The sequence below is a fragment of the Pseudophryne corroboree genome, chromosome 1 (genome assembly GCF_028390025.1).
Source record: "Pseudophryne corroboree isolate aPseCor3 chromosome 1, aPseCor3.hap2, whole genome shotgun sequence".
Taxonomy (NCBI): domain Eukaryota; kingdom Metazoa; phylum Chordata; class Amphibia; order Anura; family Myobatrachidae; genus Pseudophryne; species Pseudophryne corroboree.
Window position 1 is genome coordinate 83121693 of NC_086444.1, and position 15591 is coordinate 83137283.

The following is a 15591-nucleotide window of genomic DNA, read 5'->3' on the forward strand; positions in this document are numbered from 1 at the left end:
CCTATGGAGCTCCACTAGCTGTGACCGGCTCCTCCGGGCACATTTTCTAAAACCGAGTCTGGTAGGAGGGGCATAGAGGGAGGAGCCCGCCCACACTCTCAAACTCTTAAAGTGCCAGTGGCTCCTAATGGACCCGTCTATACCCCATGGTACTAATGTAGACCCCAGCATCCTCTAGGACGTAAGAGAAAATTACTTGCTTTTTTTGCTTTACTTACAAATCAGAATCAGGCATGCATTTTAGATGATGATGTCGTCTCCATGAGCAGAAAAGGCAAAAAGCTGGCAAAAACCCGGGTCCAGCCAGCGGTGTGAACGTGGTTTCATCTCTAAGCGCCAGTTGACCGGCTCTCTATATACTTTGAGCACGACCTGGGTCACACCGTTCACACTGAAGGATACTCGGGTCAGTGCAGAGTATGATCCTGGTAGCTACCAGAGTCGGGTTCCCGGTTAACACAATCCGGGGAGACCCTTTCACATCAAGCCTGGATCTGGTTTTGTCCCGTCACTTAGTCGGGATATACATTTTGTGTGAAAAGGGAATAACAGTACTAAGGACAATACTGAGTCAGTGTAATGTATATATGCATTTCCATACTTTGCACGCTTAACAAAATTCAGCCACATTTACAGTGAAAGTAGCTCAGACTTGCTCCCGTATAGGTGTGCCAAGGGACGTCACGTGGAAGATTATTACAGAAGGGCCGGAGACCGAAACAGACCATGGTGATCATTCCGAGTTGATCGCTCGCTAGCAGTTTTTAGCCGCCGCCCACTGGGAGTGTATTTTAGCTTACCAAAAGTGAGAACGAATGGATCGCAGAGCGGCTACAAAGTTTTTTTGTGCAGTTTCAGAGTAGCTCAAAACCTACTCAGCGCTTGCGATCACTTCAGACTGTTCCTGTTTTGACATCACAAACCCGCCCAGCGTTCGCCCAGCCACACCTTCGTTTTTCCTTTACGCCTGCGTTTTTCCTAACACTCCCTGAAAACGGTCAGTTGACACCCAGAAACGCCCACTTCATGTCAATCACACTGCGGCCACCAGTGCGACTGAAATGCTTCGCTAGACCCTGTGCAAAACTACATCGTTCGTTGTGCCCGTATGTCGCGCGTGCGCATTGCGCCGCATGTGCAGAACTGCCGTTTTTCAGCCTGATCGCTGCGCTGCGAACAACTGCAGCTAGCCATCAACTCGGAATGACCACCCATGTCTTAGAAATGCAGCTGGTTTTGACTAACAAGTATCCTTATCTTCGCAAATGATGTAACGATATGTAAGTTGCATGTATGTGAAGATAACTCATACCATAATTTTGCAGATGTAGTTTTCCACATACATCAGCATTTGTGGCTACCTCTAACATAGGGCCTAATTCAGACCTGATCGCTAGGCTGCGTTTTCGCACAGCGGGCGATCAGGTCTAAACTGCGCATGTGTATGCACCGTAATGTGCAGGCGCAGCGCACGGGTACAAAGCGGATCGCCGCTCAGCGATGGGTTTGTGCGACGAATCCAGGCTTTCATAAGGAGATTGACAGGAAGAAGGCGTTTGTGGGTGGCAACTGACCGTTTTCTGGGAGTGTTTGGAAAAACAAAGGCGCGTCCAAACGTTTGCGGGGAGGGTTCCTGATGTAAATTCTGGTCCTGGACAGGCTGAAGTGATCGCAGCGGCTGAGTAAGTCCTAGGCTGCGCAGAGACTGCACAAAATCTGTTTGTGCACCTCTGCTACACATGCGATCGCACACTTGCACAGCTAAAATACACTCCCCCTGTAGGTGGCGACTATCTGATCGCAGCAGTGCAAAAAATCGCTACCTAGCGATGAGATCTGAATTAGACCCATCGGTCCTAGGTCAACATTAATGTCGTTTTGCTAGCATTCATTCAGCTCAGTGAATGCTAATGAATATCATAATTGCTAGTTGTGGCATCATGGAGATTAGGTTATATCAATATTGCCAAACTGTTGTGTAACTAAAGGCAAGAGAGAGAGAACAGACAAGCCATGTGGCAACAACGGTACCTTCGGTGTAATAGAATGTACAATAATGGACACATAAGGTCTAGAGAAGTAGCAGTAGATTTGGCTGTACCTGTGGTAATATGAAGAGGGGCCAGGACACGCACATTGTGTGGAGGAAACACATACAGCAGCTGGTTAGTGAAATACGCAGCCATGAAGCGACCCATAGATTGGATGACAGCCAGCGCTGCTTCTGAGTGAACCTTTTCAAAAGGTTTATGGCCGGTGGCAGAGCCTGCTGGTGAAGGGAAGGAATATACAGGTTGATAAAATAAAATGTAATATATCACCATATGTGCTCAGGACTTACAGCAGAGTAACTCTAATAGCAATAAAGTATTAAGTAAAAAAGAAAAAGAAAGGTAGGAAGTATGCAACCCCTGACAATTTCCAACAGCAACCTAATAAAATGCAGTGTAACAAAATAATTGTATTAGTTTTGGGGTTGTTAAAGCAAAAAAAAAAAAAATCGGGTGGTAGTACTTCCGATACTTTTTCAAAAGTCCCTTCATAATATAAATAATACCAACGGGCCACATGAGATCATAGTCTGCCCTCCAACTGGGGTGGCCAATCTCGGGATCGGCGGGATCCCGGGATTTAGGCCTAAAATTGTCCGGGATTCAATCCCGGGATTGGAGCTTCCAATTCCGGGGATTTCGGGGTTAGAAAGCACCCTTGTTTTTTCAATGCCAGGCAGCGTTGAGCATTCCCAGGAAACTCAGATGCTGCCTAGCTCCCTCTTCCCGGCTCCACCCGTCCCTAGCTGTGCGCACTGCGCAGCGTGACGTGAAATCAGAGGTCACGCTGCGCAGTCTGACACCAGCTGCCCGCGCACTGCCCGGATCACACCTCACCGCCCACCGCCCCAAGTGTACCTGCCCACAATCCCGGGTGTAGTATGGTATGCCGGCGGCCGGGCTCCCGGCGACCAGCATACAGACGCCGGGAGCCCAACCGCCGGCATACCGACAGCGTGGCGAGCGCAAATGAGCCCCCGGCGGGCACGGTGGCGCGCCACTCTATTTATTCTCCCTCCAGGGGGGTCGTGGACCCCCACGAGGGAGAATATGTGTCGGTATGCCGGATGTCGGGATTCCGGCGCCGGTATACTGTGCGCCGGGATCCCGACATTCGGCAAGCAGAAGACCACCCCACAATCCCAGGGGACGGAGTAGTTCTATGGGCTGGGCGGGTCCGGGAAGGGGGTGAGGGGCACTGAAGATTTTAATTTAAAAATCTTCAACCTAATCCCAGGATTGATCATTTTTCAATCCCGATACCCGGGATTGAAAAAAAGGCCCTGGATTGGCCACCCTACCTCCCACCTGACAAGTGTTCTCCCTGTCCCATCCTATAGGCAGCCCTGCATGTACGGACATTCAGCGTGCTGGTAGCTGGCAGAAGATAAACATGTACCAGATGAGATCTCACCGTGATTATCCGGCTCCGTCTCTGTGAGAAGACTGGAACGAATCAGCATCTCTCTCACCAGCTGGTCGCATAAACCTTGTGCATCATTCAGATTGTAATTATACAGGCAACAGTAGAGTACAGCCAGGTAAAACCGGGTCTGAAGTAACCCACATCTCCTGCCTCCTAGACAGGACCACAAGTACATATATCATCAATTAGTCCCTCCTAGCTGCAATATAGTAGTGGAAGCACTCAGCAGCCTTCAGACATTAACAATACTTGCTGAAGGACATTCAGCAAATGATCATTCAGCAAACGATTGTTCAAAATATCCAATATGAAGATGTTCATTATACAAGCAAGTATACACTATGCAATAATAGAACAAGGTTGGAACACGGTGTAGCGATAAACGATCCAGGTACTGTAACATCAATACCGAGTGATCACGTCCGTCAATGATACAGAATAAGAGAAGACAATGGCCAGACACAATTCATCAGATGTGTCTGTACAGAGGAATTACAATTTTTGAGGTTCAATTATCATTCAATTATCTCCTAATTCATAAACACAGCAATTACAGCAAGTATATCCCCAGATGGGAAGTTTATCCATTTGTAGTGTGATAGCATCTTCTCAGCAACAGAATTCAGATACTGGGGGAGACGTATCCAGCCTTGGGGAGATATAAAGTGGAGAAAGATAAAGTACCAACCAGTTATCTCCTAATACCCCTCTCAGACAGAAGCCCTGGCTCCAACCTGTGTCCGATCCAGGATACTGAACACGGGTCGGAGCAAGGACTACAGATGTACTGTAATTACCCTTTCAGACAGCCGCAGGGTCCTGGGTTATTCCCGGGTCATCGCTGCTCACAAAGGACGCTTGGAGATAACCCAGGTTCTCTGCTCGGTGTGAAAGGGGTGTAACTGTTATGTCATAGGCTGTGCTTGAAAAATGACAGGAGTTGATTGGTTGCTACGTTACCACTCTCCACCTAAATCTCTCCAAGTTTTCATAAATCTCCCCCATTGTCAGTCACTGTATAATAATTTGCTGCAATCGCTGCGGTCTCCAAGGCATATTATACATGCAGTAAAGTAATGCAATATTTCCAGTTAGCAAATAAGGGAAAAGAAGCGGCGTAGCAAAAACAATAAAATAAAAATTAAATCAATAAATAATAAGATTTTACTTACCGGTAAATCTATTTCTCCTTCATCCACTAGGGGCCACTGGAGCGTAGTTACAATGGGGAAATAGTAGGCAGTAATTGGGAGCTGGCACTTTAAAATTCTAACACTGAGGCTAGCTCCTCCCCTACTATCTCCCCTCCAAGCCAGTCTTAGTTAGTGCCCGAGGTGAGCTGGTTCACTTGGGTTTAGCTAAAGAAATTTTTCTATTTCTTTATTATTTTATTTTTCTTTCTTCCACACACAGACTGGCAGCTCTGCCACTGCCAGTCTGCACCGCGGGAGCTGCCGGCGGGGTCCCATCGCAGCTGCGTGCGGCTCGGGATGGGCCCCGGCTGAGGGAGACACTGAGCTCTCCTGAGTTGGCCGGACACCGCTGCGTGCGGCGCGTGTCGGGGCTGCTCCACCAGCAGAAGATTCCGGCAGCATGGCAGCGGTGAGTATAAGTGAGGACACCGCTGCGTGCGGCGCGTCGGGGCCGCTGCACTAGAGCGGTAAGTCTAAAAAGGGGCCGGACACCGCTGCGTGTGGCGCGTGTCGGGGCCGTTCTGTCGAGCTGTATAAAGTACGACGCCTGACGGAACTACAGGACAGCGGTGAGTACAATCTCCCCCCTCCTCCAGACTGATTTATTATTTTATACTGTCAGTTTTTAGTGGGTGCATTATGTGGTGGTTGGTTGGCTCCCCTATACTCCCCAGTCATAGACAGGCTGGAGGGTATCAGATGTGCACTTGGTATTTTTACAACAAGCTTCAGCCCGCTCTGTAAGCGGGCTCAGCGCTCTCCACTCCCCGGCTGCAGCAGACAGGCAGCCGGGTGATACATCCCGCTTATTTTTTACAGTGGTTTTAAAAATTTGAATTTGAGGGAGGGGGCGGAGCTAACTCCCGCTCCGTATGGCGGGCTAGGCGCTCTCCGCTCCCCGGCCGCAGCATACAGGCGGCCGGGGAGATACAGGGCGCTTCCCGCTTAGTGATCATAGCGGGTTTTCAGTTTAAATTTGGCGCCGAAGCGGGGGGGCGGAGCTAACTCCCGCGCTGTACGGCGGGCTCAATCCTCCTCCGCTCCCCAGCCGCTACAGCAGCGCTTCCAGGTCCTCCGCTCCCCGGCCGCTACAGCACCTCCGCTCTCCGGGCCGCTCCAGCAGTACCCCAGCCGCTACAGCGCCGATTACGGGCCTCCGCTCCCTGGCCGCAGCAATGAAGGTAACGGTGGGGGTGAAGCTTGTTCCCGCTTTGCTCAGCGGGCTCCCGGGCGGCGGCTCCCAGCGCTCATTGTCAGGCAGCAGAGCCTGTCTTAGGGGGATTTTAGTTTTTTTCTGTGCAGTGCTGACATGTTTATTTTGTCTCACCTTGGCTACATTCCTCCCGGCGGGGGAGTCCTACAGCCTTTATGAAATGTCTGGCAGAGATCAGGGAACCTGCTCTATAACAGAGGGGCTCAGCTCATTAATGATTAAAATCTAGTATGCAATATTTATTTACCCTACAGTATTTCACATAGACAGTATTTATCTACCCTGTTGGGTTCACTGTGTGAGTGTGTGGGTGTGGGTATATGTGTATATATATATATATATATATATATATATATGTATATATATATATATATATATATATATATATACACACATATATCTATATATGTGTGTATGTATATATATATATATATATATATATATATATACATATATATATATATGTATGTATGCATACAATACCATATGTAGGGGGTAAAACCACTTCCGCAATGTTTTATAATAACAAAATACCGAAAACATCTGGTGCACCTAAATTAGCGGTGCACTACATACAGGCGGGGTGTTACCTTCCCTTTATTATTCCTTGGTGTCACTGGGTACTAATGATATTGGTAATTTGGGGAATGTGTATATATCAGACAGTGTGGCTCAGCACACTAATCCCCTAAACACCCAACCACAGAGGCCTGGGTCCAAGTACCTCCACAGATACTTTAAGGCATCAGACAAATAGCGCTGTGGCTCAGTACGCTAGTAGCGGGTATCTGAACAAGGGGACCAGGGTTGGAATTCCAAGAAAAAAAAAAAACTTTAAAGGGAGCTCCTATAGCCTAGTGGCTAAGACTCCTGTCCCACAGCGCAGCGCTACTGGTTCAAGTCTCCGCTGCTCCAGAAAGTTTATTTGAATCGTGTCGGTCACTACACATTATAGTGCAGACCTTACATAGGGCTCGGTTTATTTAACCCACCTTTTCTCCTTTCGTTTGTCTCACCTGGGATAGTCAAAAAGAATTCCCTCTTAGGTGTGAAGTATGCTGTGGAGCCATCGGCTTAGCCCTCCACGCACCTGCAGGACACTCCTGTTTGAACAGCTCAGATTATACAGGTAATGTCACTGTTAACCAGAGACCTTGTACGTCATTTCCCCTCTCTAGGTTTCTAAATGAACCTTGATAACCTTCCATGTTACACGACTCGGCGGTGGAAAGGCCTCTCTGGGAGGAGGCGAGAGATGTCCAGGATACGGAGGATGTCTGGTTTCGGTGTAGTCTGAACCTGTGTCTCAGAATATCCAGGTGCATTATACAGCAGTTCGTCTGTTACTGCAGATAAGGGAGGCGGACACGTCAGGTCCATCAGGGTTCGACGCCGATGACGAAATGGTCCAGTTTCGGATGGGCTGAGCAGGCTCCGGTAGGCGGCTTGCAGACACCCGAATACACAATTTCAGGTATCAAACAATGTTGGTTTTCCTAGCCTTTCCCCGCAGACGGAAGGAAATGGCATCAGAACCTCTCCAGGTATACCCCTCAATGAATCACCGGTCCAACAGGCTGCTGTTTTCCTGAGGCAACATTGCTCAGGTATCCATCGAAACATAAGCGGGGTTCTACCTTGTCCGGAGCAGGTAGGTTGTGGAACAATTGTCCTCTAGGTTACAGGATATTTCGCATCAGGATCAATTGATGCTTTGGGACAGATCAGAATCAGGATTCTGCTTTTATGTTCTTTTGAAGTCTCCACATCTGCAGACTTGGAACCGGCATTTTCGCTTGGGCTGTCTTAACCCGACGACCTCTGGGGCTGCGACAGTGACAGGTGAACATGAAATCCTACGGGGCAGATGGTTCAGGGGAAGGATCTTTCTGCAGGATTTCTTGAACCATTGGAGGTAAGTCCACTTTTCTTTCTCCTACTACTGCCCCAGCTCCAAGACGGACCTTTACCGGTCTTTCCTTTAGATCTTTCCGTGCCCTTTCAGGTTTCCGACTCCACACGGGCGATATCTCCGTCGCCAGGGGATCTCAGGGTAACAGGCTGAAGCAGAGGTTCAGCATCCTCGGTCCAGTCTGATTTTAGGTCATCCTATACACCCACTACAGGTTAGACCTTCCTACCACCTGGAGGGTCCCAGGGTAGGCGCAGGTCGGTGGTCCTACGGGGAGAACTGAGAAGGCTTGGGCGGTCACAGACTAGATTTTAGAGTACAGCCGTCTCAGGAGTCCTTCGGCATGGGTCGGCCGATTACAATGACAAGAGAGTCATAATGCAGGCGGCGCTCCATATGCTTCTAACCGCAAAGGGCGTTGATCCCGGTTTTTCACATATGATTTGAATCGGGACAGTTCTCAGGCCTTTGTTTTTCTTTTCTTTCCGAAGCCAGTTGGCTCGGCCAGGCCTATTTTGGCCTTAGAATCCTTTCAGTCTGTGATTGCTAGTTTTAAACAAAAAAGGGGGTTTTACGCGTCCCTTGTCTTCAGGGATGTCTGTTTACTCATTTCCGTTGGGTATTTCCTCATCGGGCTTTTCTCAGTTTTGCATTACATCTCTCTTCCGCTCCCACAGGGTTCAGGAAGATCACAGAATAACTTTTTCAAGGGCAGGAAGTGACGTTTGTTCCCTAATGGGACAATCTACTGCTACAATCCCACTCTGTACATTAGGTGGCTTCTGAATATCCGGAGGATCCAGGAGCTTCTGGTTCGACACGGATCCAGTTTATGTTCCTCGTAGTCTTTTCTCAACACGGTCCGTCAGAGGATTTTTCCTTCCTCGGCACCAGGTACTCTATTTCTTAAGTCAGGTTGCGACGCAATGAGTGGTCGCCTACATTCCCCTCTGAGCGAAGGACAACAATCTTCTTTCCAGGTCAAGCTGCCAGGTCAGACTCCCGGGTGAGGGGACATTTCCCGGAGTTTTGTCAGCTGGTCCGCTGTTGGCGGAGATTTCGGAGCGACCTCAGGGCGTTCTGACTCTTTAACCCTTTACTACTCTCGGACGTGAGCTCTGGCGGCAGTAGCCGAGGAAGCCCTAAGGGCTCCTGGGAGTTTTGGGTTTTTCTATACTGCCTCCTTTTTTATTCCTACCTCACTTTCGGTAACACAGGACGGGAATATGCGCGCTAATCCTCTCGGTGGCTCCGATTGGGCCGCGCATGGCTTGAAGATACAGCTATACCTGTTGTCAGTACAGGAGCCTTGGCTCCTACCTCGACTAGACTGTCTACTTCAACAGGGTCCTTTTCTTTGTTCATCTTAAACTGGTTTCGTTTAACCATGTGACTGTTCACGAGACCTCAGAAGGGAGGAGTTTCCTAGTTCGGCTATGCCTACTGGGCCCCGATTTCAGAAGTCTGTTACCTCTTCTCGCTTTTGCCACTTTTGGAAAACTTTATGGGACATAGTGAGGATAAAAGGGGTTTTCCCCTTCTTTCAGTTACCATTCAGCCGTCATCTTTGGTTTCTCTAGGAGGTTTTGCTCGGCTGCGCTTCGAACCACATTAAAACTGAATTTTAGGTCTCTGCCCTTTCGGTTTTCTTCTAAAAGAGATTAGCCGGGCGGCTGTAAGTTCGGGCTCTCTTTCAGGGAGTACTCTATTGGCAACTCCCCCGGCTGAGTTTCGGCCTCAGCGGTTGTTTCTTCCAGAGGGGATGTCCGTTTTTCATATAAATCTGACACTAGTGTTTTTCGGTCCTCTTTGAATGTTGTCAGGGCTCGCCGACTCTCTCTACAGAGGTCTCAGGCTATTCGACTAAGTGTTTTCTTCTTCTGTACGATGCTCCCGTACTAAATAGCCGGGGTCCCAGCATACGCTGGGCCGTTGGATACATCTGACCATCAGATAGTCTTCTTGGCGGTTGCTCGGGAGCCTCCGTTTTCCATTTCAGCGCACTTTACGCGCGTTGTGGGACCTTCGTGGGTGGCTGCCCGTGGGGTCTCCATGAATACTTTATGTCGGGCGGCTACTTGGTCGGACCGACATTCGTTTTGTCAACTTCTACACGTTTGACACTTTTGCGGCCTCTGCATCACAGTTTGGCCAAGCGGTTTTCCAGGACTCTCAGCTCTCTCCCACCCATTTTGGGAGCTCTGGGACGTCCCCATTGTAACTACGCTCCAGTGGCCCCTAGTGGATGAAGGAGAAATCAGGATTTTGGTACTTACCGATAAATCCCTTTCTCCGATTCCACAGGGGCCACTGGACGCCCGCCCAGCGCTGTTCCTCCTTGTTTTTTGCTTAACGGTTTGCAGATCACCATATGACTGCTTGTTGTGTTCGGGCTAGCCTGTTTTTCGTCAGGTTCTGTTCCAGGTTTGGTTTGTGTTCTCCTGGTTTACAGGGCGTCATTAACCTCCTCTACCTTAAGGTTTGTTTATTCCAGCTCTCCTCGGGCACAGTTTTATGTAGACTGGCTTGGAGGGGAGATAGTAGGGGAGGAGCTAGCCTCAGTGTTAGAATTCTTAAGTGCCAGCTCCCAATTACTGCCTACTATTTCCCCATTGTAACTACGCTCCAGTGGCCCCTGTGGAATCGGAGAAAGGGATTTATCGGTAAGTACCAAAATCCTGATTTCTCGTAGTCCATAGTGGATGCTGGGGACTTCGTAAGGACCATGGGGATAGACGGGCTCCGCAGGAGACATGGGCACTTTAAGAAAGAATTTAGATTCTGGTGTGCTCTGGCTCCTCCCTCTATGTCCCTCCTCCAGACCTCAGTTAGAGAAACTGTGCCCAGAAGAGCTGACAGTACAAGGAAAGGATTTTGGTAATCCAGGGCAAGATTCATACCAGCCACACTAATCATACCGTATAACATGTGAAAACAAACAGTTAACAGTATGACAAACGAGAGAGCATCAGGTCAAACCCTGATGCAACCATAACATAACCCTTATTGAAGCAATAACTATATACAAGCATTGCAGAAGAAGTACGCACTTGGGACGGGCGCCCAGCATCCACTACGGACTACGAGAAATAGATTTACCGGTAAGTAAAATCTTATTTTCTCTAACGTCCTAGTGGATGCTGGGGACTCCGTAAGGACCATGGGGATTATACCAAAGCTCCCAAATGGGCGGGAGAGTGCGGATGACTCTGCAGCACCGATTGAGCAAAGAAGAGGTCCTCCTCAGCCAGGGTATCAAACTTGTAGAACTTTGCAAAAGTGTTTGAACCTGACCAAGTAGCCGCTCGGCAAAGTTGTAATGACGAGACCCCTCGGGCAGCCGCCCAAGAAGAGCCCACCTTCCTAGTGGAATGGGCCTTAATTGATTTTGGCAGCTGCAATCCAGCCGCAGAATGAGCATGCTGAATCGTGTTACAGATCCATCGAGCAATAGTTTGCTTTGAAGCAGGAGCACCAAGCTTGTTGGATGCATACAGGATAAACAACGACTGTTTTCCTGACCCTAGCCGTTCTGGCTACATAAACCTTCAAAGCCCTGACCACATCAAGCAACTCGGAATCCTCCAAGTCAGTAGTAGCCACAGGCACCACAATAGGTTGGTTTATATGAAAAGATGAAACCACTTTCGGCAGAAATTGTGGACGGGTCCACAATTCTGCTCTATCCACATGAAAAACCAGATAGAGGCTTTTATTTGACAAAGCCGCCAACTCTGACACACGCCTAGCCGAAGCCAAGGCTAATAGCATGACCACCTTCCACGTGAGATATTTCAACTCCACCGTTTTAAGTGGTTCAAACCAGTGGGATTTCAGGAAACTTAACACCACGTTAAGATCCCAAGGTGCCACTGGAGGCACAAAAGGAGGCTGAATATGCAGCACACCCTTTACAAACGTCTGAACTTCAGGTAGAGAAGCCAACTCCTTTTGATAGAAAATGGATAGGGCCGAAATCTGGACCTTAATGGAACCCAATTTTAGGTCCAAATTCACTCGTGACTGTAGGAAGTGAAGGAAACGGCAAAGCTGGAATTCCTCTGTAGGAGCATTCCTGGCCTCACACCAAGCAACATATTTTCGCCATATACGGTGATAATGTTGAGCTGTCACGTCCATCCTAGCCTTTATCAGCGTAGTAATGACCTCATCCGGAATGCCTTTCTCTGCTAGGATCCGGCGTTCAACCGCCATGCCGTCAAACGCAGCCGCGGTAATTCTTGGAACAGACAGGGCCCGTGTTGCAACATGTCCTGTCTTAGAGGAAGAGGCCACGGGTCCTCTGTGAGCATTTCTTGCAGATCTGGATACCAAGTCCTTTGTGGCCAATCTGGAACTGTCACGATCCGGATACTGAGACACCATTTTCCTTCTGGATGTACGTCCTCCATGGGCCTCTGCTGCCACTCCTGTCTCGCTGACCGTCGCGCGCCACTGGGCGCATGTTATTCTGCTACTGCGGCCTACATCGCAAGTGTTGCACCTTCCCTATAGTACTTAATTCCCCTTCTTTGTTTGTTCATGGGCGCAGCCATGTTAGACTCCAGTCACATGACATTATTCCTCCAATCCACGGTGCTGGAGCCTTGTCATAATTGCTCAGCCAATCCCTGCTATGCAGCAGGTATAAATATCCGGTCCCAGCTCCCAAAAGATCGTCAGTGCTTTCATTGTCATCTGTGATTCCAGCATACAAGCTTCACTACAGATTTTCTCCTGCAATTCCATTCTGCAGATCAGCCTGACTTCCCTGGTGATTACACTCTGCCTGTGTAACCCGACTCTCCAGTGTTAACCCCTACAGCCTACTTTGGATTCCTGTGTTTGAACTTTTGCTTTGCAGTAATCATCCTTCATTCTTCAGTTCCTGCATACTCCAGTTTCATTCCTCATCTTCCAGCGAACCACAGCTTCATTTATTGTTTACAGGACTTTCTTCCATATTCCAGGTTACTGGCCTTCACCGATTGTGAACTTAATTATCACGTGTGACTTTATATTATTCTTTTGCACGTTATCTGACTTTTTATTTAATAAAAGCACTTAAGGAATTCCCAATTGTCGTGGTCACGCCCTCGGGCATTCTTTGCTGCTGTCAATACGTATGTCCAGGAGTCACATAGCTCCTCCTAAATTTAAGTACCCGTCAGCCCCTACAACTGAGGCTCCCAGTCACGGTCCCCAGCCCTCAGTTGTGACAGGAACAATGAGGATTGTTCTCACTCCTCTTTTTCTTATTATCCTCAGCACCTTGGGTATGAGAGGAAGAGGAGGAAATACATAGACCGACTGGAACACCCACGGTGTCACCAGGGCGTCCACAGCTATCGCCTGAGGGTCTCTTGACCTGGCGCAATACCTCTGTAGCTTTTTGTTGAGGCGGGATGCCATCATGTCCACCTGTGGCAGTTCCCACCGACTTGTAATCTGTGCGAAGACTTCCTGATGAAGTCCCCACTGTCCCGGGTGGAGGTCGTGTCTGCTGAGGAAGTCTGCTTCCCAGTTGTCCACTCCCGGGATGAACACTGCTGACAGTGCGCTTACGTGATTCTCCGCCCAGCGAAGAATTCTGGTGGCTTCCGCCATCGCCACCCTGCTCCTTGTGCCGCCTTGTCGGTTTACATGAGCCACTGCGGTGATGTTGTATGACTGAATCAGAACCGGTTGGTCGCGAAGCAGGGTCTCCGCTTGACGTAGGGCGTTGTATATGGCCCTTAGTTCCAGGATGTTGATGTGAAGGCAAGTCTCTTGACTTGACCACAGACCTTGGAAATTTCTTCCCTGTGTGACTGCTCCCCAACCTCAGAGGCTTGCGTCCGTGGTCACCAGGACCCAATCCTGAATGCCGAATCTGCGGCCCTCGAGAAGGCGAGCGCTCTGGAGCCACCACAGGAGTGACACCCTGGCCCTGGGGGATAGGGTGATTAACTGATGCATCTGAAGATGTGATCCGGACCACTTGTCCAGTAAGTCCCATTGAAAGGTCCTCGCATGGAACCTGCCGAAGGGAATGGCCTCGTATGATGCCACCATCCTTCCCAGGACTCGGGTGCAGGGATGTACTGACACCTGTTTTGGTTTTAATAGGTTCCTGACCAGTGTCATGAGTTCCTGAGCTTTCTCTATCGGGAGATAAACCCTTTTCTGGTCTTGTCTACAATCATGCCCAGGAAAGGCAGACGAGTCGTAGGAACCAACTGCGACTTTGGAATATTCAGAATCCAGCCGTGTTGCCGTAACACTTCCAGAGAAAGTGCGACGCTGTTCAGCAACTGCTCTCTTGATCTCGCTTTTATGAGGAGATCGTCCAAGTACGGGATAATGGTGACCCCTTGCTTCCGCAGGAGTACCATCATTTCCGCCATTACCTTGGTAAATATTCTCGGTGCCGTGGAGAGACCAAACGGCAACGTCTGAAATTGGTAATGACAATCCTGTACCACAAATCTGAGGTAAGCCTGATGAGGTGGATAAATGGGGACATGAAGGTATGCATCCTTTATGTCCAGAGACACCATAAAATCCCCCCCTTCCAGGCTTGCGATGACCGCTCTCAGCGATTCCATCTTGAACTTGAACCTTTTCAGGTATATGTTCAGGGATTTTAAATTCAATATGGGTCTGACCGAACCGTCCGGTTTCGGGACTACAAACATGGTCGAATAATAACCCCTTCCCTGTTGAAGGAGGGGAACTTTGACAACCACCTGTTGAAGATACAATTTGTGAATTGCAGTTAACACTATTTCCCTCTCGTGGGGGGAAGCTGGTAGGGCCGATTTGAGGTATCGGTGAGGGGGCATCTCTTCGAATTCCATCTTGTATCCCTGAGACCCAATTTCTATCGCCCAGGGATCCACCTGGGAGTGAACCCACTTGTGGCTGAAGTTTCGAAGACGTGCCCCCACCGGGCCTAGCTTCGCCTGTGGAGCCCCAGCGTCATGCGGTGGATTTTGTAGAGGCCAGGGAGGACTTCTGTTCCTGGGAACTAGCTGTGTTGTGCAGCTTCTTACCTCTGCCCCTGGCAAGAAAGGACGCACCTCGGACTTTCTTGTTTCTTTGTGATCGAAAGGACTGCATTTGATAATAAGGTGCTCTCTTAGGCTGTGAGGGAATAAAAGGCAAAAAATTTGACTTTCCAGCTGTAGCTATGGAGACCAGGTCCGAGAGACCCTCCCCAAACAATTCCTCACCCTTGTAAGGTAAAACCTCCATATGCCTTTTTGAGTCAGCATCACCTGTCCATTGCCGAGTCCACAGGACCCTTCTGGCAGAAATCGACATAGCATTTATTCTAGAACCCAGTAGACTAATGTCTCTTTGAGCATCTCTCATATATAGGACAGCGTCTTTAATATGCCCCAGGGTCAACAATACAGTATCCTTGTCTAAGGTATCAATTTCCTCAGATAAGGTATCTGTCTATGCTGCTACAGCACTACACACCCAGGCCGACGCGATTGCCGGCCTCAGTAAGGTACCTGAATGTGTATAAATGGACTTCAGGGTAACCTCCTGTTTGCGATCCGCAGCATCTTTGAGGGTAGCCGTATCCTGTGACGGCAGGGCTACCTTCTTGGATAAGCGTGTTAAAGCTTTGTCCACCCTAGGGGAGGATTCCCAGTGTAACCTGTCCGTTGGCGGGAAAGGATACGCCATAAGAATCCTTTTGGAAATCTGCAGTTTTTTATCTGGAGATTCCCAAGCCTTTTCACATAACTCATTTAGCTCGTGTGAGAGGGGAAAGGTTACCTCCGGCTTCTTTTCCCCATACA

The 15591-nt window shown here is 49.0% G+C and overlaps 1 protein-coding gene across 6 annotated transcripts in view; it reads right to left on the minus strand.

Annotated features, from left to right (window-relative positions):
- CPLANE1 (ciliogenesis and planar polarity effector complex subunit 1) overlaps positions 1-15591 on the minus strand; it is a 250462-nt gene that overhangs the window by 150586 nt on the left and 84285 nt on the right. For 5 of the 6 annotated variants that reach the window (XM_063961144.1, XM_063961157.1, XM_063961124.1 and 2 more), the window contains exons 15-16: positions 3466-3630; positions 2102-2269 (exon numbers count right to left, since the gene is read on the minus strand). In XM_063961144.1, coding sequence (XP_063817214.1) covers positions 2102-2269; positions 3466-3630 — 333 coding nt within the window. The remainder of the gene's footprint in view (positions 1-2101; positions 2270-3465; positions 3631-15591) is intronic. The other variant, XM_063961138.1, reaches the window with a different exon arrangement.